The sequence below is a fragment of the Pleurodeles waltl genome, chromosome 9 (genome assembly GCF_031143425.1).
Source record: "Pleurodeles waltl isolate 20211129_DDA chromosome 9, aPleWal1.hap1.20221129, whole genome shotgun sequence".
NCBI classification, from domain to species: Eukaryota; Metazoa; Chordata; class Amphibia; order Caudata; family Salamandridae; genus Pleurodeles; species Pleurodeles waltl.
The window spans coordinates 1,004,036,309-1,004,056,990 of record NC_090448.1 but is presented as its reverse complement, the minus strand read 5'-3'; the positions used below and the strand labels follow the sequence as shown (position 1 = coordinate 1,004,056,990).

General features: G+C 40.9%; 1 protein-coding gene across 1 annotated transcript in view; it reads right to left on the bottom strand.

The window, feature by feature from the left end:
- Positions 1-20,682, bottom strand: part of PLCB2 (phospholipase C beta 2) — a 453,229-nt gene that overhangs the window by 253,740 nt on the left and 178,807 nt on the right. Inside the window, exon 3 of the mRNA XM_069208592.1 lies at positions 4,673-4,741. Within this exon, the coding sequence (XP_069064693.1) occupies positions 4,673-4,741 (69 nt within the window). The remainder of the gene's footprint in view (positions 1-4,672; positions 4,742-20,682) is intronic.

The window sequence follows — 20,682 nt, the reverse complement described above, 5'->3', positions numbered from 1 at the left end:
ATAATCATCTCAATATGCACATGATCAGATAGAGCATTCATGATTTACTATCATGTAAGTCGTTACTGTTAATAACCAGATTTTTTATGATTAAACACAAATAATCATGTGATGGGGAAGGAAGTAAAATCTTTAGTCTTTATTTTGATAAACTCAATCGTTGTACAGTTGTTCCAAAGGAAGTCAATAACATTGATTTCTTGCCCTTGGAGGGCATTGTTTTTGTCCAGTAGCAGAATAGGTGAGAGATTAGGGTGATCAGCAATAAATATTGCATAACCTGCCACTTCTTGGAATTCTTATACAAGTTTGTGTATTACTGGAGATGAATTGCTCTTTGTTTTAGGTGAGGATGTAATGCTCAAGAGAACAGCTTACTCAAAAAAATAGCTTCTTAAACCAACAAAAGCCTTTTTTTGCAAGTAACTAGTATGACTCCTAGAAATAATGAGTATGGCACACCTGTGCCTTGTGTGTATAATTAAGAGTCCATTGTTCCTCTTTGCCCCAAAAGGATCCAGTATCTGACAAGAGAAGTAAGATTTGTTGCTTCACTATACAGGGAGTGCAGAATTATTAGGCAAATGAGTATTTTGACCACATCATCCTCTTTATGCATGTTGTCTTACTCCAAGCTGTATAGGCTCGAAAGCCTACTACCAATTAAGCATATTAGGTGATGTGCATCTCTGTAATGAGAAGGGGTGTGGTCTAATGACATCAACACCCTATATCAGGTTGACAGGCTCAGAAAAGTCAAAAATAGTGAGATATCTTGCAGAGGGATGCAGCACTCTTAAAATTGCAAAGCTTCTGAAGCGTGATCATCGAACAATCAAGCGTTTCATTCAAAATAGTCAACAGGGTCGCAAGAAGCGTGTGGAAAAACCAAGGCGCAAAATAACTGCCCATGAACTGAGATAAGTCAAGCGTGCAGCTGCCACAATGCCACTTGCCACCAGTTTGGCCATATTTCAGAGCTGCAACATCACTGGAGTGCCCAAAAGCACAAGGTGTGCAATACTCAGAGACATGGCCAAGGTAAGAAAGGCTGAAAGACGACCACCACTGAACAAGACACACAAGCTGAAACGTCAAGACTGGGCCAAGAAATATCTCAAGACTGATTTTTCTAAGGTTTTATGGACTGATGAAATGAGAGTGAGTCTTGATGGGCCAGATGGATGGGCCCGTGGCTGGATTGGTAAAGGGCAGAGAGCTCCAGTCCGACTCAGACGCCAGCAAGGTGGAGGTGGAGTACTGGTTTGGGCTGGTATCATCAAAGATGAGCTTGTGGGGCCTTTTCGGGTTGAGGATGGAGTCAAGCTCAACTCCCAGTCCTACTGCCAGTTCCTGGAAGACACCTTCTTCAAGCAGTGGTACAGGAAGAAGTCTGCATCCTTCAAGAAAAACATGATTTTCATGCAGGACAATGCTCCATCACACGCGTCCAAGTACTCCACAGCGTGGCTGGCAAGAAAGGGTATAAAAGAAGGAAATCTAATGACATGGCCTCCTTGTTCACCTGATCTGAACCCCATTGAGAACCTGTGGTCCATCATCAAATGTGAGATTTACAAGGAGGGAAAACAGTACACCTCTCTGAACAGTGTCTGGGAGGCTGTGGTTGCTGCTGCACGCAATGTTGATGGTGAACAGATCAAAACACTGACAGAATCCATGGATGGCAGGCTTTTGAGTGTCCTTGCAAAGAAAGGTGGCTATATTGGTCACTGATTTGTTTTTGTTTTGTTTTTGAATGTCAGAAATGTATATTTGTGAATGTTGAGATGTTATATTGGTTTCACTGGTAATAATTAATAATTGAAATGGGTATATATTTTTTTTTGTTAAGTTGCCTAATAATTATGCACAGTAATAGTCACCTGCACACACAGATATCCCCCTAACATAGCTAAAACTAAAAACAAACTAAAAACTACTTCCAAAAATATTCAGCTTTGATATTAATGAGTTGTTTGGGTTCATTGAGAACATGGTTGTTGTTCAATGATAAAATTAATCCTCAAAAATACAACTTGCCTAATAATTCTGCACTCCCTGTACATTGCTTGATTAGAGTTAATCATTGTCACAGTTTCAAAACGTGCCGGGGTCAGCTGCTGATAGATCAATGTCCACTGGCATTCTCAAGCACCATGATTGTGCAGAGCAAGAAAACTATTAAGTTAAAATAATTATTGATTTGTGTGCTTAGGCAACTGAATTGATAATTGTGTCAAGCTAATCAAATGACATGCTCCTATATTAAAAGTAAGTGGCGATTCAGGAGAGGTTGCCATTCAAGTTTGTTCCAATTTATCAATTTCCTACAGAGGAGCTGAATTCTTGATTATCAGATAGTTCAAGCAAGGGAACATATTTTCTGGTAAGAGAGAATGACCTTTTCAAAAATGTTTATTTACATATGTAGATGTACTCTTGTGTAAACTTACTACTGTGCCCAGAAGTAACTTTACACTATTTCGGAGTGTAAATGTACTCCTTGATGCATACTTACATGTCATCACACCCTCAAAACTGGGGAAGGAGCCAGCTCGAAAAAGAGTTATGAGTGTAAAATTACTAATATTAACTTTTCAGAAGTAAGCAGAGGTCTCGGACTCTGAGGAAGAGACATCTCTTGGGCAAAATTTGCTAAAAATAATAAAGTATATGTAAAAGTGTACAAAAAATAATAAAGTATAATATATAAATGTAAAACAAATTGTAAAGTAACCTAAAATAATTTTTTGATCTAGAATTGAAGAAATAAAATGTTACAACATAACAAGACATTAAATTAAATATTCATTAAATTAAACAAATAAAATATATTGCATAAAAAAAACAAATCGCCCCTTACTGACATTTTTTGATATTTTATTTTGCTTTAGTACATTTTATTAAGGTGACAAGCTGTAGCTATGCTTCACTCAAGATTGCTTAGATTAAAAAAAAGGGATGGGTAATTGTATTCTAATTAATGACTGGATAGATGTTGGGAAAGTACGTACGTAGGGGACTGCCCGGATGGCTGTGTATTATTTGTGCAACACTGCTTTGATGTGAATAAATCACAGGCAGAATTCCACAATTGGAGCAAGTCCACCCTGGCACTTGGCTCCACACAGCTATTGAAAGATAATGGTACATTTGAGTCTTACGGCCTTGTGTAGTTATTAATTGGAGACTTATGCAGTAGGATTCCATATATTTCTTTTGCCAAATATGGGAAATCCACATAGTTGAGCATCCACAGCATCACATTATCGTATGAAGTACAAATAATATGCAACATTTCTGAATGATAGGCCATATACCAGCTGAAGAGTGTTAGGCCCAGCAACAGTACAGCCAAAGAACGGAAGAAATTCAGGGAGTTGCACAGGTTAGCTAGAAAGTTCAATCACAATACATGCGCATTAGAAAAATACAACTACATCAGCCTGCCTCTTTTTTCCTGGAGCCTGTCGGGAGAGAAGGAATTGCAGGGGAATGGATGAGAGGACGAAGAGCGGAAGTGCAATGAGCAGCATTAAAGCAGCATCCAAGTTAACTACTGTAGTGGATTTATGAAAATGAGGTACAACTAAACCCCATTAATACACACTCTTCTGCACAATCCATTAAACTCCTTTCAACTACTATCAGTAATCCAACATTTGTGTTTAAAATCTATCATAAAAAACATTAGTTTTCAACATAATTTGTAACCAAAAATTATGACTTTCTTTTTTTGTGGGTCCCTCAGACAAAAAATAAATTAATGAATTAGCAATAGCTTTCAACACCCACTTTAACATCAACAATACACTCATATGTTTTGCTCTGTGTAGACCTGAAACAAGAGTAAGTGAAGTTATCATTAATATTTTATTAGTAATTTGTTATGCATTAACTGGACACCAATAGTGATTTAAAAATCACACAGGTTACAGAAACAGGCAGTTACAAAAACATCTTGGAGTCTCAAACTTGCTCTAAGTACCTTTCACTGGCTCTTAGTAGATGAACAGGTCAAGTAAGGGTGGGTATCTCAGATATAAATGTAATTAAGAGCAAGTTCCATAAAATGTCAAAGAAAATGGTACAGCAGACCGTTCTACTTGGGCACAATGTATTATCTTCTTTCCCTAATACCTTAAATAATAATACACCTTTCTTTTAAGGTGGCAGTGACATTCATTTTGTTGGACTACTTTTGTTTTGTGATACTGATCATGTTTCTCTTTAAGATCTGCCAAATGTCCCTATAGCTCTTTAAACTGTCCATCCTTTGAATCTGTGAACCATTGCTAGAGATTAAATTGTGTGGAACTCTGGCATTGCAATCTCTATTTGTGGAAATATGTCCGGAGATGAGCATGGTTGATGTTTCCCTATCACTGAGTAATTCAAGATTGCATACTGTGGAAAGTCAGTTGAAAGAAGTCACTTGTTATATGGCATGGATCTTAGGAAGGTTTGAATTAGAGATCAACAAGGAAGAGTAGTAAATAAAGGAGAAGACGAGCAGTCAATAAGGAACAGCAAACACAAAAGCAATTTGGAAAAATAAGCTATAAAAAAAACAGTGGTATATTCATTAACTCAATCACTTGAATTCTGTATATTCCCTTGTATTCGTGGTTTGCCACAGTAGTATTTTTCATTTTCTCTTAAGACTTACCTTAGGGCTCTTGGCAAACTTTCCAAATCTAGTATCGCGAATACTTGTTATATCCAAAAACTCAACTTCCTGAAAAGGAAAAAAATGCAAGAGTTGATATACAATGTCCCAAATTCACAGTTTTATTGCCAAGGTCGACTCAACTTCGTGATAAGAAAAAGAGTGGGCAGACATTTATGAGTACAGGACTATCATTCAGAGCAACTGTCTTCAACCTACTTTGCTGTTCCCTAATACAGGACTGATGTCCTTTTATATTGGGCTGTCAGCTGGTTTTTGTTTCAGTACTATGCAACATATATGGAAGAGTAATGGAAAGTCATTTTTGTTTGTTCCTGTCCCTGAGGGAGATTGATCAAGTTATGCCCTATTGGTTACTTTCAGGGTTCCACTATTCCTTTCTGGAATCACCAGATCCACCAACTTTCATCCTTGTAATTCCAACTAGATGGTTTATGAACAGCTGTTTTAATAAATGTTATCTACTAGACATTAACTGCTGAGCTGTTTTTACAGGTTTTAAGAAGAAAAGTGTCTAGCTGTGAATGTTTGATTTTTTAGGTAATTACAGCCATGATTATTCCATGAACCACCACAACTGCCATTATGATGCAAACTTGGCATTTGTGGCATTATTGACTTGTAAGGAATTATAATTTTTCTTTAGTCCTCGCGAATCACATGGTCATGTTGGATATATTTTCATTGATATTCCAAAGTTGCAAACTGCCAATGTGGCCGAAAAAGTCAAATCCTGATTTGCCGGCATGCCTGTATATGAGATGATTGGTGCCCATGATTTCTTGCTTTGGGGCACTTTAAAAACAATGTCCTCATCTAAGACCATAGGGCCCAATTCACATGGGTAAATGTATACTTTTGTGTAAGATTACTCTTTATCACTATTCACAAACAAACAATTTAATAGTAAGTTTATGACTGAGGAGTGTCCGCAGTTGTGCTGAGAACTCTGCACATAAAATAATAGACCCTTCCTATCATATTCATATTCCTTCTTGCGACCCGTGTCAATCCCCTTGTGAGCCTATAAAATGCAAAAAGCAGCACAAAGGAACAGAAAGCAAATGGGGTCTAATGAGCTCCGTTAACTTTCTGCTGCTCCACTCGAAGTGAAAAATGTAAATTTATTAGACTGTGCAGCACACTTCTAAAAATGGTTTGTTTTGCAAAAAAAGAATAAACAAAATGTTGTTATCATGCAAAGATGTAACAAATATGTCCACATCAACTGCCAGGACCCACACCCCATATCATTGCTCACTCCTTCAGTTGGTCTCACCTCCCATTAGCTACATCTTTAGCCTCCATGCTCACCCTGGCTGACCCACTTTTGCTGAACGGTTACCAGGCTGCTCCTTTCACTCCATGGAAACTCCACTGTATTTACTCACAGCTGATAACCTCAAATGATGTAATCTACCTCGGATTCACCTAATATCCCAGGGACACCATACCATCTACAAAGGTGATACGAAGAGTCTCAACTCCTAGTAAGTTCCTTAGTAGTTTTATTTCAGGTACAGCACATACATCCAGCATGGTAGCCACTGGAACAGCAACTGCCCTCCTTCAAATCCTAATATTCTATTCCCCAACCTTCCAAGTTCCATCACCATAGTTACATAAACAACCCAGATACAACACATCTTTCCCCTTCAGAAAATTAATGACACAATAGCTAACATAAACTCTTTAATCACACTACATGTGTTATGACTAGAAAAAGATAGAACATAAAACTACATTTTTATACCAAAAAAAGACTTTGCTTAAATGAAAATGAAAAAACATAACCACCAACCAAAGTAACTTTGTGCATAAATAAACATAACCAGAAATAATGCATTTTAAAACATTTATACCTTGTAGGCTACTAAACGTACTCCTGTAACCATGCAGGTTTCTCTTCTCCCTTTTTGACTTCCTGCATACCAAACCATCCACTCCTACTCCACACTCTCCACAATCCCCTTTATCTGTTACTGCTATAATAGCCCCATTCTTTTGAATAGATAGGCTTTCTTTATTCCACCATTTGCCATCCTCCAATTTGACCACCCACCTCTTCACACATATAACCCTTTTTGGAACAGAAAATTTGGAACTCCCTTTGACAATTATGCCTGGCAATTTAATACAAACTCAATCTCCCACCTGTACCTCTTTTCCCACTCTCCTCTTTACATTCACATATTTACTTTGTGCACATTCAGGCCTCCTTGCCACATTCTTTTTTTGTTTTCCAATGACTCCAAATTGTCCATCCATGGTTGCACTAGTTTGTTTGCTGCTTCCCTACCCTTGAGTAAAGCAAACTGTGACACCCCTTTAACAGCATTGGGCGTTGTACACAAAGCCCATATTAAATCCTCAAATTCCATTCTAAACCATTCACAACAGACAATTGTATGTTATCCTTCACAACACGATTACATCTTTCCACTAAACCATTACTCCTAAGATGATATAAAGACCTCGTAATGTGCTTCACACCCCAGGGTTTCATGAATTCCTTAAATTCATGAGATACGAACTGCACACCATTGTCGGTAACTATTTCAGACAGAACACCTTCCCTCATGAACAACTCCCTCAAAAAATTTGTCACTTCTTTAGTACTAGGCATCCTAATCAATTTAACCTCTGGCCAACATGAATGGTAATCTATCAATACTATGCCAAATCTGTCATTATCCCCCAACATATTAAGGGGACCAATTATATCCATTCCCAATTTATGCCAGGGTTTCTATGGAAATATTACTGCCTCAACTGGGCTACGTTTTGTCACTTGTGACTTGTCACTTAAAGCGCATGCCACACACTCCCTTACCCACTGATCTACCTGTCTGTCTACACCAGGCCACCAAAATGTTTCCCTTATTCTCCTTTTCATTGCACTCATCCCCACATGTCCCTCATGTGCCAAACCCAATACCTTTCTGCCATTGCCATGTGTGTGTATCTGAAAGTTCAACCCTAGGCAGCTGGATAAATATACAAAATTATCACAGCTGCCTGGACCCGCGGAGCAAGCACTTTTTTGTTGAAGCACACAAATTCTGCCCAATCAAAACATGTACTCTTGGCTCCCAACATGAGGGTAAAAAACCCTTTTGTAGAGATGTTTACATAATTGTCTCGCAACAGCTGCACTGTCAAGCCAGACCATTGAAACATAATTGTATGACCAAAGTACAACTTACTTTTACACACAGCTGGTATCCCTTATGAATTCATAGTAGGGACTTTCCTGATAAATGGTTCATTGGTGGTGACGCACAGTGAACCCATTTTATAGGGTTTATTTGTATACTAGTATACTTGTGCTGCTATACTGCTTAAAATTGTGACTTAGAGGACTGCAGTGCAGAGGGTAAATTACATTCAGGGTCGAGTCCTTGGAACTGGGGAAGGTTGGAGCTGTCATCATAGACAAAGTCATATTTGCTTATTTTCATTTAACACAGTTCAGAGGTATTTAAATAGAGTTCATCGCTGTACTCTACAATATTTCTCACAGCCACTTGTGTTCTGCTTTTCACTGGTAATGGTCTCTAATTTTTTAACATTGGTGTCTTTCTCATATGCTTCTATGATAGTGAACTAAAGTTGTATTATTGTTGATAGAAAATGATATACAATGTTGCTTATACAGAACATGTATTTTAGAACAAGTGAATTGTTCATTTTCGAAAACTATGTTGAGCAAAACTAAGGAAGTATTGCTTTTTTCTATTTTTCTCTGCATTACAGTGGGATCCACAATTCGACTGCATTTAAATAGTTTTACCTGCTTGAAGAAAAGCAAAGTGAAAAAGCTAAAATAATTGCTCCCTTAGTTCCCTTAGAGCTATATGGGACCTCTTAATGAAAACAGATAGATTAATTATATTACATATTTGGGTATTTATCTTGCACATAATACAGCCATAGAATTCATGCAGCAAAGGCATATAAATTATATGGCACAAGACACAACTCATGCAGCACATTCTGTGGCATAATTATTTTGATCCATTTGAACTAGAAATAAAAAAAAGTTTGAGAAATATGCAAATTTTGAAAATTATTGAGCAAATTAGGTGGCAAATGTAGTAAATCCATATTTGAGTTGTAAAAATTGCAGCCTAACAATAGCATAAATCCTCTGGCCTCCACCCTTGCCCACTGTTTTATGAACAACTTATTCATGAAAGGTAAACCTAAATATCATAATTACAATCAGTGCTCATTGTTAGCTGAAATTTGAAAATAGCTTTTTCAAGACAACTTCGCAAAAAGAATTATCGAATAATAAAATAATGGGTAACAAGTGTAATATGGTCCTGCATTACTATTTCAGGGTCCTAATACATATCCAAATGCCAAATTTTCAAATGCATTGCATGATCTCATCTGTTATGCCATCTGTGATGTTATTAATTATGTAATTGAATATGTCATGAGTGATATCATATGTGAGGTCCTAAGCAGTGCATTGTGCCACGTAAGTTATAGTTGTCAGTGATTTATAACTAGAATCTCACTATTTTTATGTTACTAACTTATTGCACTATAATGTGACTTTAAACTTTGGGTTTCTTTCAGAGAATTAGTTTTTTGTTAATAACATAAACCTTTGGTGTTTTTGTGAATTCCAGGTTCTTTTTATCATATTTACCCAGTTCTTTCACTGAGCATACCTTTTGAATATGCACAGTTGAGGGTTTGACACAGGACCTGGAAGTAGGGTTTAACCCAACTCCCTGAGAGCAGCCAACCCCCAATGAGCATAGCATTTTATTTCTAATTAGACCTGGGGGACTGGTGACCTCCATTAGGGTATGGGCGGGAGTCAAGGTACCAAAACACTTACCTTTTATTTTCTGGACACGATTCCTCATGTCATGTAATGGGGGCCTAAATATTTCTACTGACGGTTCCCCAGCCAATCAGACCACTCAGTCCCATGGGACAAAAGCAACAAAAAGGAAAAATAGCCCTCTCGACCAACCATATCACTCTACTGTTTGAATTTGTAGAACTCCTGTAGGCCAACCACCCAGATATCACCAAGTTCTTTACCTTAATCTTTCAAAAACTGCTAAACGTATTTACACCCAATTACTAAATAATGAGATGGTGTTTATCGGAGTCTACTATTTACACTCATTGACTTTGGAGGAGTTGTGAGTAGAGTTAAGCCTCTTCCCATGCCCTTCTATGCACACCCATCATAAAAGAGAGGTGTCTTAGAGTAGAGGCCAGTCCCCCTACTATATACACCAGTCACCTGAGAGAGAAAAGTCTGAAAGGAGAGGCTAGTCCCTCACCATACACACTTCTACACCCACCTGTCATGTGAGAGTGAGATCTCAACAGAGAGGCCATTCTGTCTCCACACACCCTACTATGCACCTGTCATCTGAGAAAGCGGTATGAAAGGAGAGGCCAGTCCCTTCGATGCACACCCATCATCTGAGACAGAGGTCTCAGTGAAGAGACCAGTCTCTCTCCGCAATCTCTACTATGCATACCGTCATCTGAGAGACAGGTCTGACAGGAGAGGCCATTCCATGTACATACTCTAATATGTCATCTCAGAGAGATCTGAGAGGAAAGGGCAGTTCCTCTCACTCACTACTACGCACACCCATCATCTCAGAGAGAAGTCTGAAAGGAAAGGGCATTCCCTCTCCACTAACTACTACGCACACCCGTCATCTCAGAGAGAAGTCTGAGAGGAAAGGGTAGTCCCTCTCCACTCACTACTATGCACTCCTGTCATCTCAGAGAAAGGTCTGGGAGGAAATGACAGTGCCCCCACACACTAATATGCACACCTGTCATCTGAGAGAGAGATCTGAAAGGAGAGGCCAGTCCATCCACACAGCCTGCTACACTCACTCGTCATCTGAGAGAGAGGTCTGACAGGAGAGGCCTGTCCATCTACACACCCTCTACGCACACCAGTCATCTGAGAGAGAGGTCTGAAATGAAGGGACATTTCCTCCCCACTATTATGCACACGTCTTGTCTGACAGAGAGGTTTGAAAGTAAAGACAAGTCCATCCACACACCCTACTACACCCTACTACACACACCCGTTATCGGAGCGAGAGGTCTGATTGGAGAGGCCATGCCATCTACAGAGCCTACTATGCACACCCATTGTTGTGAATGGACTTTCTGCAGGGTCACCCACAAAACTTTTGCCTTCCTCCTTCACTTTTTCTGACCTCATTTCTGCTGGCTATAGGACTCTGCACACTTTACCACTGCTAATCAGTGCTAAAGTGCATATTCTCTCTCCTTAAAAAATGGTGACATTGGCTCATACCCAATTGGCTTATTTAATTTACTTGTAAGTCCCTATTCAAGTGCACTACATGTGCACAGGGCCTTTCAATTAAATGCTACTAGTGGGCTGCAGCACTGGTTGTGCCTCCCACATAGGTAGCCCCCTAACCATGTCTCATGCCTGCCATTGCAGGGCCTGTGTATGTAGGTTCACTGCCCCTTCGACTTGGCATTTAAAAGTAATTGTCAAGCCTTAAACACCCCTTTTTCTACATATAAGTCACTCCTAAGGTAGGCCCTAGGTAGCCCATATCGCAGGGTGCTATGTAGATAAAAGGCAGGACATGAACGTGTGTTCTATATGTCCTGGTAGTGTAAAACTCCTAAATTTGTTTTACACTGCTGTGAGGTCTGGTCCTTTCATAGGATAGCATTAGGGCTACACTCATACACTATTTGAGTGGTAGATTCTGATCTGAAAGGAGTAGCCAGGTCATATTTAGTATGGCCGGAATGGTAGTAGAAAATCCTGCTTATTGGTGAAGTTGGATTTAATATTGCCATTCTAGAAATGCCACTTTTAGAAAGTGAGCATTTCTCTTCACTTATATCCTTCTGTGCCTTACAATCCATGTCTGGCTAGGTTTAGTTGACAGCTCCCTTGTGCATTCACTCAGACAACCCCAAACACAGTATGCTCAGTCACACTTGCACACATCTGCATATTTAATGGGTCTTCCTGGGCTGGCAGGGTGGAGGGCCTGGCACTTGCATGTCAAAGGACAGTAGCCTGCCCTCACACAAAGGACTGCCACACCCCCTAATGGGACCCTGGCAGACAGGATGGAACTGATAAGGGACCTTGTGCACTTCTAAGCCACTCTTTGAAGTCTCCCCCACTTCAAAGGCACATGTGGGTATTTAAGCAGGGTCTTTGACCCTACCAACTCAGACACTTCTGGACAAGATACCACTGGTGAAGAATCCCTGAACCAGAACCTGCAACCTGCCAAGAAGAACTGCCTGGCTGCCCAAAGGACTCGCCTGGACTGCTTTTCTGAGAAGGACTGCTGCGTTGCTGCTCTCTGGTTGTGCTGAGAAGTGCTCTCCAAGTGCTTGGATAGAGCTTGCCTCCTGTTCCCTGAAGTCTCAGGACCAAAAAGACTTCATTCCTGCAAAAGAACTCCTTGTGCGGTGAACATCGACACACAGCCTGCAAGAAATGACGCACAGCCTGCATTGCGGTGAGAAAATTACCGCACGCTGAACTGGATCAATGCAGCCTGACTCCTGAAGAGGAAAACAATGTAGCACCAGTGTTGCGAACGACCCACTGGATTGACGCAAAGCTGAGCCGGAACGACAAAGCCCGACTTCCTGAGAGGAATCAACTCGGCACCTGCCGTGCGGCAGAACTTTCCACGCAATGCCCACCAGATCAACTCAGCTCCTGTGACTTCGTCCTGCATGCCCAGGATTTCAACGCATCCTCGCCGGGGTGTCTGAAAACCCCGCAACCCGAATAGGATCCCAGTCTACATGCCAGAAATCGACGCAAAACCTGCCCTGCGTGAAAACTCAACGACGCATCGTCTGTGTGTGCCGGAAAAATCGACGCACACCTCCCGGTTTTCCACACAACTCCTCCTCTGCAGTCCCTTGTGGAGAATTTGAATGCAAACCAGGTACTTTGTGCTTGCAAGAGACATTTGTTGCTTTTTAAAGACTAAAGACACTTTATATCATTTTTACAGTGATATGTCAACGTATACTTATTGAATCTTGATCGTTTTGACCTGCATCTTACCAGATAAATATTATATATTTTTCTAAACACTGTGTGGTGCTATACTGTGTTATTGCATGATTTATTGCACATATACTTTACATATTGCCTTCTAAGTTAAGCCTGACTGCTCAGTGCCAAGCTACCAGAAGGTGGGCACAGGATCATTTGGATTGTGTGTGACTTACCCCGACTAGAGTGAGGGTCCTTGCTTGGAGACCCCATTTCTAACACCCGTCATCTGAGAAAGAGGTTCGGAAGGAGAGGCCTGCCACTCCCCACACCCTACTACGCTAACCCGTCATCTGTGAGAGAGGTCTGACAGGGGAGGCCAGTCCATTTACACACCCTAGGTATGCACACCTGTCATTTGAGAGAGAGGACGTCTTCAATTTTAAATCTGTGCATAGGCTAGAGAAATACTGGGATTTGATCACAGTTCCAATAGATATAAAACTATATCATCAGTTGGGTGGACACTTCTTCTTAGGTCATTTATTGTAAACTGGTCTGGATCTGTTTCGGCAGTTTGCCCTTTTTGCACTGATCAACTTGGGTCGGTTCCTTATGTGTTGTTTGTGTGTCTGGCATATGCCCTGTTTTGTCCTGCTTGGCTGTCACCTATATGTAGACTACTGGGCACAGCTAGTCATTCTGTCACATTGATGCTACTTAAAAAAACAGACTCTTGCACTTTGTTTGCATGTGGGGTAGGAACATTTTTTGGTTTGATGTGGGCAAAAAGAAGACCGGTCATTAATTAACTTGATTTTAGTCACGTTTATTATTGGAATATAGTGAAGTCTGGTCTTTTATTAATGTGTGATTTACACTTGATTTCTAATTGTCTGTGATACATTTTCTATTACTCATGTTTTGAACAGATCTATGCTGCTATATTTATTGTTTTTATGTTAGAAACTTTTATGGCCTTGGCGGAAATACAGTTGTTTGACTATGACTATGGGAGAGAGGTCTGACAGGAGAGGCCATTCCCTCTCTGCACACTACTATGCATACCCGACATCTGATAGACAGATCTAAAAGTTGAGTCCATCTACACTACCATCCATCCACAAGTGTTATGCTGGACCTGCCACAAGGAGCTCTACGATCCCTTAAAATAATACATGCTTTATAGCTTCATTAGAATACATGATCAATTTTTCTAACTTAATCAACATCTCTAATGTTCTACTTTCTTTAAAATTACAAGAAAATACTGTAATTAACTTAATTCTAAATATACGATCTCACAAGAGTTTCACAAGAGCCAAACAGGAAGTACAGCATCTTCGGAGTCCATGCAGGGGATTGTGCATCCATCTCCTGTGAGCATCTCACAAGAGCCATCACTTAAAAAATAATAATAATAATAATAATAACACACCATATTTTAATGACTATTCTGTTATAGATTAACATTGAATAATAACTGAAAATATGGTAAAGAACTACATACAGTACATTACAATGAAATGTAGACCTCTACGATCTCACAAGTCTCCCTCGAGCAGATAGCAAGCCTCTTGCAAGCGTTATGACACCTTAAAAATAGATTGCTGCTAACAAGTCTCAATACGACAATTACAGGAACTGAGGAAATACGCAAGCTCATCTGAAATTTTGCTATATTATTCTATTTAATACTCATTTTACAAACCATAAACTGTTTCCTGTTATGTTACAATTAAAAAAAAAACATTCTTATTCAAAATAATCTGTGCATAGAGAATTTATTATACGGTTATCCTGCCATACATACACTTACAAAATAAATTAATCTACTTGATAAAAAACCCTAGAATCTTACTGAAAAAAACAAATTTTAAAGTAGCGTTATAGTTAGGAGGAATAAAAAGATCTGTTTTCATTTTGAAAAAATCTTAGAAATTCAATGTAAAAAGGTTATAATTAGGTGAATTTCTCAGTGCCAACATTAACGTTTTGAACTAGAAAAACACAGAAATTCAGCAGTTATAGTTAGCAGCTCTAACTATAACTTGCACCCCATCGTTCAGCTATTTTTCCTGTTTTGCAGAGCAAACTTTCCTTTATAAAATATAAAGACCCTGCTCCCCCCTGTGTTTCATGGAACCTTCCTTACTGGATGAGTGCAGAACGTTCAATGAAGGAACTGAGGTGGAGAACTTATTTTTTTTATATGTTTCATGCAGATTAATTAAAAACTGTGTGAAATCTATAAGCAATAATATCAAACAAGGGCATCCGAAATGTCCATGTGAACATGGGTATGAAGCTAAAACTTGGGACATACATTCACATGGAACTCATTTAAACATATATTAGGAATGACCCAGGGAAATCATGTATTGAGTAAATCAAGTAACAATCTTTAGTTAAACAGAATATTTCTGTTACACACAAACCCGTAAATTCAAAGGTCAACCAGAATGTATAGTTTCTCATCTGAACCTAATTTATTTTTAACATGAAATCAAAGTGTATTGAACCATTAAACAAATACACCCAAAATAATTGTGAAATAGTTGTTTAACAGAACCCCAAGTGAAAGAAACCATAACCAAAAGAAATAAGAAGTGACACCATGTGAAACCAATGGTATATTGGGATAATACAAAGAAGAGCCCAATCAAAATACGAACAGTTCAAGGAACCAGAGAATTGTCTGGTATGTTTATAAGGACTTAGGTCTGCCTTTGGTAATTGTCAACAACGTTTTGACCCTGTGTCAGAAATTGGAGTCTCATCAGCACTGGGAATTACCTGGAGAACTGAAGAAATAGGAGGAAATTAGTAACAATTGCTTTACAGTGGATGTAGGAAATTATGAAAAAAAAGTTGTATATAATGGTCTATATCTTTGGAGGGCCTAGGGCCCAAAATAGGATGCAAGGCCAAGCTTCTGGAATTATGAATTCAGAAGGGTGTCTGAAAATATAAATAAGCACAGTATAAAAGTAGGACCAAAGCAAAAAGCCTAGGGCAGCAGAAGTTGGTGCTGGCAATAAAAACTCACCCAAGGAATTGCTGGATATTATTCAATGTGTAACTCTGCTTCCTTGGGTTCAAAAGTATGCGGTACTTGCTTAGAATTTCTTGGGACGTGATCTATATGGAGTATGAGATCAATCTTTGAAACCATAATTTTATGGGGAATATGGCAGAGCAGGGCTAGGTCGCTAGAGGATGGTGGGCCGGCCCTACGGGTGCACTCACACTCATCTGCTGCAAGAACTGTAGAGCACAATGATATTCTGACGATGCCCTCCCCCCATATTTGTGATGTCAGACATGCCAGCAAGGACACCAGCAAGGAGAGAGCTGGGAGGAAGAGAGACGATGTGGTTGTTACTGACCTCAGACTCGGTAACGTCACAGACTCAGACATTGCAGAAGCTCGGGTCAACCATTATTAGTGTGGTAGGCAGCTGACTGCGGATGTGGGTACACAGCTTTGTTTTTGTCTTATGCTGCTCCCTAGTGCCCTGCTATAGTTCTGCTTTGGAGCCGACGCTCATTTGGAAGAGCATCGGGCCAGTGATTCCAGGCTCCAGCTCAGCTGCAGGCAATTGTATAGGGGAGGGAAGAAGCTGATTATTCTCTGCTGTAGCTGCTATTCTGTTGCTGTTTCAGGCCCTCCCTGGGTGGCTGGTGACTGTTTGCATAGACACAGATTCTGGCTGCTGGTAGATACTGTCGTATTCTGGACCCATATTATTTTTACTTTTCTCACTACTTTTACTGCTGGTTGACTCATTTCCGAATTTGTGTCAGGGAGAGGTCATCCCAGCCTTTAAACTTTTCTTACTTGTTATAGTTGTTTTTGTAGCAAATTGGTTGTGGGACAAGATGCCTGCAAAGGGTGGGGGCAAAGAGAGGAGGGTGGCTGGACACTACCAGGTCCCAGATGGTTTCAAGGGCAGAGAAGAACAGTCTGCTGTCTGGCAGTCAGAGTGAGGGTGCCTACAGTAACCACAGAGGGCCTCGGGAGAGCAAGGGGGCTATTCAGCCTCTAGCTACCGCAGAAGATGCCCAAAAGAAGGATGCAAATACAGACTTGGTGCCAGAAGAGAAGGGAGAAATGAGGGAGAGTCTGACTGAGGATACCACACCAGCTAGAGTCAGCAGTCTAAGGAAAGCAGGGTTACCCCTATATCACAGCAGACACTGGATTGCTTTGGAGCTCCTCTCTTGTCTTCTGGGGCTGCCAACTTGATCAGAAATATTGGCCCAGGGATCAAAGGGATGGCTGCCCAAGCCCTTGAACACGCCCAGGTGATAACACAAGCTTCTTCCCTTCCCTGCCTGGTGGCTCCCCCTACAGACAATAAAGAGTGTATTTCTCTATCAAGTAATCTCCCTCCTTTACCGGCAATGGGGATATTGAATGAAGGAGATGTCAAATACCTTTGAGATGGCTGCTCCTCAGGCTGCAGTAGCTAACCAGCAGGAATTATTGGTGCCAAAGGCTCCAGCTCTCCAACCACCTCTTCAACCATCTCATTCACCCTCAAGGCCTGTGGATTCCAAAAGACTGGCACCCATGGCAGGGCCAGGTGACACACAGGAGGTATTCTTTTCATTTTTGGATCTATCAGACAGTGTTGGGGGGATGAGGAGATGGACCAAGCGCCGCAAACATCGATGGTTGCAAAGTGTTCCATACTTCTTGAGAAATCCTCTCTGAATGCGGGTCTCTCTCAAAGTATATTACCTCTGGCTAAGAAAGTGACTGGACGTTAGGATGGCCCTGCAGGAAAGCTGGAGGACCTTGTGTCAGCAGCCTTCAATCAGGGTTTAACAGATCCTACCCCTGCTGTGGAGGAGGAGGCAGAAGAGCTACTGTGGGACACTGATGGTACTGAGCTGACCCCTACTGACAGTTCACCCCTGGTGCTGATACTTCATCTAGCAATCAAACCTTTCCACCAGGATATCAGCAGTCAGGATGAGCCAACTCTGCCGCTATTTATCATCTTCGGCTGCAACACTGGGAAGAATACAGGAAGGACTTACTAGCATTGAAGGCTGCTCATCTGAAAAACCTAGTGGTCCTTCATAAGCTCTAAAAAACTATGCACATTTTACAGTCTCAAGTAGTCATAGCGGAATCATCTCAATTGTTCCTCCAAGCTGTGGTGGAAGAAAATAGCTTGAAGGTTGTGTAGCAGGACTCACAGTTTAGTACTCTTTCATCCAGGGTAGAATACCTAGAAAACAGGTCACGTAGGAACAATCTGCGGGTCCTAGGTATTCCAGATGGCACAGGAGGAGACGGCCCTAGGGGCTTTGTGGCGCACATGTTTTGAGAGGCATCAGGCTTTGAGCGACTGGGACATGGACTGCATGATTTACAGGGCTCATTGCTTTCCCTTTAAACCACCCAGTAATAACTCTTGTTATCTGTGGGCAATCCTGATTTATATAGGGAATTTCATCCTGTGACAAGAGATATATCGAGTAGCTACTCTTAAACGCCTGGTTTAAGCCTGTGAGGTGGAATTTTTTGTTCGCTATGATTTTTGCCACTAAACGCTGGTGAGACAATGGCAGCTTTGGGAGTGTATCCCAGCACTCCAAAAGCTTGGTGCAGTGGTCTCGCTAAAGGAACTGGCAACCCTGCATATTTGTATGGAGGGTGAGACTTTTTTCTGCTACGAGTGACCAAAAGTCCAAGAACTGTTATTGGAATGGCTGTCCTGAGAATGAGAGGGGCTCCCTCATGCTTGGCTTGTTCTAACCTGGCTTGAAGAGTTGTTTACTACTACTACCTGGTGTATGTGGAGAGGAGGGGTTCATGGGCTGGGCTCTGTCAAGAGGAATTTGGTGTTGGGTGAATCCTATTCTCATATTTTTCTAATCAGCTCGTGCTTGTTTTTAGCTCTAGGTGGGGAGGTCTGGTGGGGCTTAGTGGGCTGGGTTCTCTTCTTTCTATAGTCTCCTCTATTTGCCCTCTCTATTCCCTGTTCCTCCTCGGTATTGGCTTCACCCTTTACTCTTCTATTTTCATTGCTATGGAATTGGGTTGAATTGGGCAGCACTATTTTTATTAGCTTGTCTAATATGTACTCAGTATATGATAGTAAGTATACAACTGCACATAATATTATTATTTGGTGGGTATTACTGATTACATTTTCTTTTCTGTGCTATTGATTATGTGCAGACTGGGGTGGGCCGGCCCTCCAGTGCTGCCACGAGCCATGAGCTGTGATGATTATCAATCCTAACGGGTGGAGGTCAGCGCCCTTTTTTCAATGGGGCATAATTTGGGGAGGGTATTGGGTGCCCTCTATGGGAATCTGGGGAGGGAGCACCTATGTTATCATTGGTGATCGGAGAAGCTGGGTTGAAGAATGAGTTTCCATTATCTAATGGGATGTGCTGGATGTCCATTTGAGTATGTCAAGGTTTAGCCAGGGAGGTGGCCTTCACCAGCAGATTAACATTCTTTCTAGGAATATCAATGGTTTGAAGGTATCTCATAAGCGAAAACTAATAAAAGAGGAGGTACACTATCTTCATCTACAGTTGGTCTAGAGGAAACTCATCTCCTGCATACACAGGTTTCTTTTTTGGACAACTTGGGGATACCAGGTCTTGGTCTTGGCTGGCTTTACTTCTTCCCAGAGAGGGATCGCCCTATTGGCTCAAGATAAGAGCTGGGTGCTCACAGACAACTGAAGATGTGGACAGACAATGGCCATTTGCAACGGTCAAGAGGGCCCAACGTCGCTTGACGTTAGGTGTACTCTATGGGGCCACCACTGACGACCATGTGGTTTTTAATAGTTTGCCGTCTGAGTTACATCAATGGCCAGAACCACTGATAATTTGTGGCAACTTTAACATCACTCTTGACCTATGCGTGGACTCTTCCTATTATGGTCGGCGGGTTAACTCCCTTGGGGTGACTATCTACTGCTCAAAGAAACTGGCCAAGGTTGCCTTGTTGCAAGTGATGGAATCCTATGATCTGGTAGATGCCTGGCAACACTCTTGGATGAGAAAACATGGGTTTACATATTTTTCTCCATCTCACAAGTCTTATCCCGGATTAATATGTTCCTTGCTAGCTACTCTCTTGTGTCCCATCTTAGTATTGCCCTAAACCCTAGGGTTATATTGGATCATAATTCATTGTCTCATTTTATTCGGACTGAGGGTTCACTACTAAATTTAAAATCACGTCCTTGGATGTTTGATAGGAAACTGCTTTAGAGGAAGCGTTTATTTATTCCATGGTTAAGGAAGTCATCTTTTTCTTGAAGTGTGCTCTGGGTATGACGCATAGTCTTATGGTTTGGGATGCTTTTAAAGCCTTTTGTAGGGGCCATACTATAAACTATGCTTCATACCGCCAGAAGCAGGTTACTCAGGCTGAGGCTAACACTGGGCTTACTCTTACCCATCCGGACTCCCTTATGGTTAGAGCTGCAATTGCTCAAGACTGGAGATCCTTTGCGTCCTTGATGGATCAGTTTGTAATAGATCAATCTTCCCTTCAGGAACGTATATTAAGCAATATTATGAAGAAGGCTCTGGCCAAGCAATTGATTTCCCTCCAAAATAGGTTGGAAATGGGCCAAGTACTCTCTTTTCATTTCCGTATTAGAGCCAATTCATTTGTAATCACTAGGATTAGGAACTCTCAAGGTGATATACCTTGATCCAGCCCTTATTAGGGAGGCATTTTGCAGTTATTATCAGAAACTCTATGACAAGGAAGTGGAGTAGATGAATCTAAAAAAAAAAGGTGGATATAGAAATGTATGCCTAAAGATACTCTTCTGCGAGTAGTGCCCAAAGTGATCTACTGGTACTAGCAAAAGAATGTGCCTAGGGGATCATTTATGCATCAGTCTATCCATGATTGTAGCCAGGTGAACAACAGGAGACAGTACACCCCATTCTTGGAACCAAAAATGAAACAGTG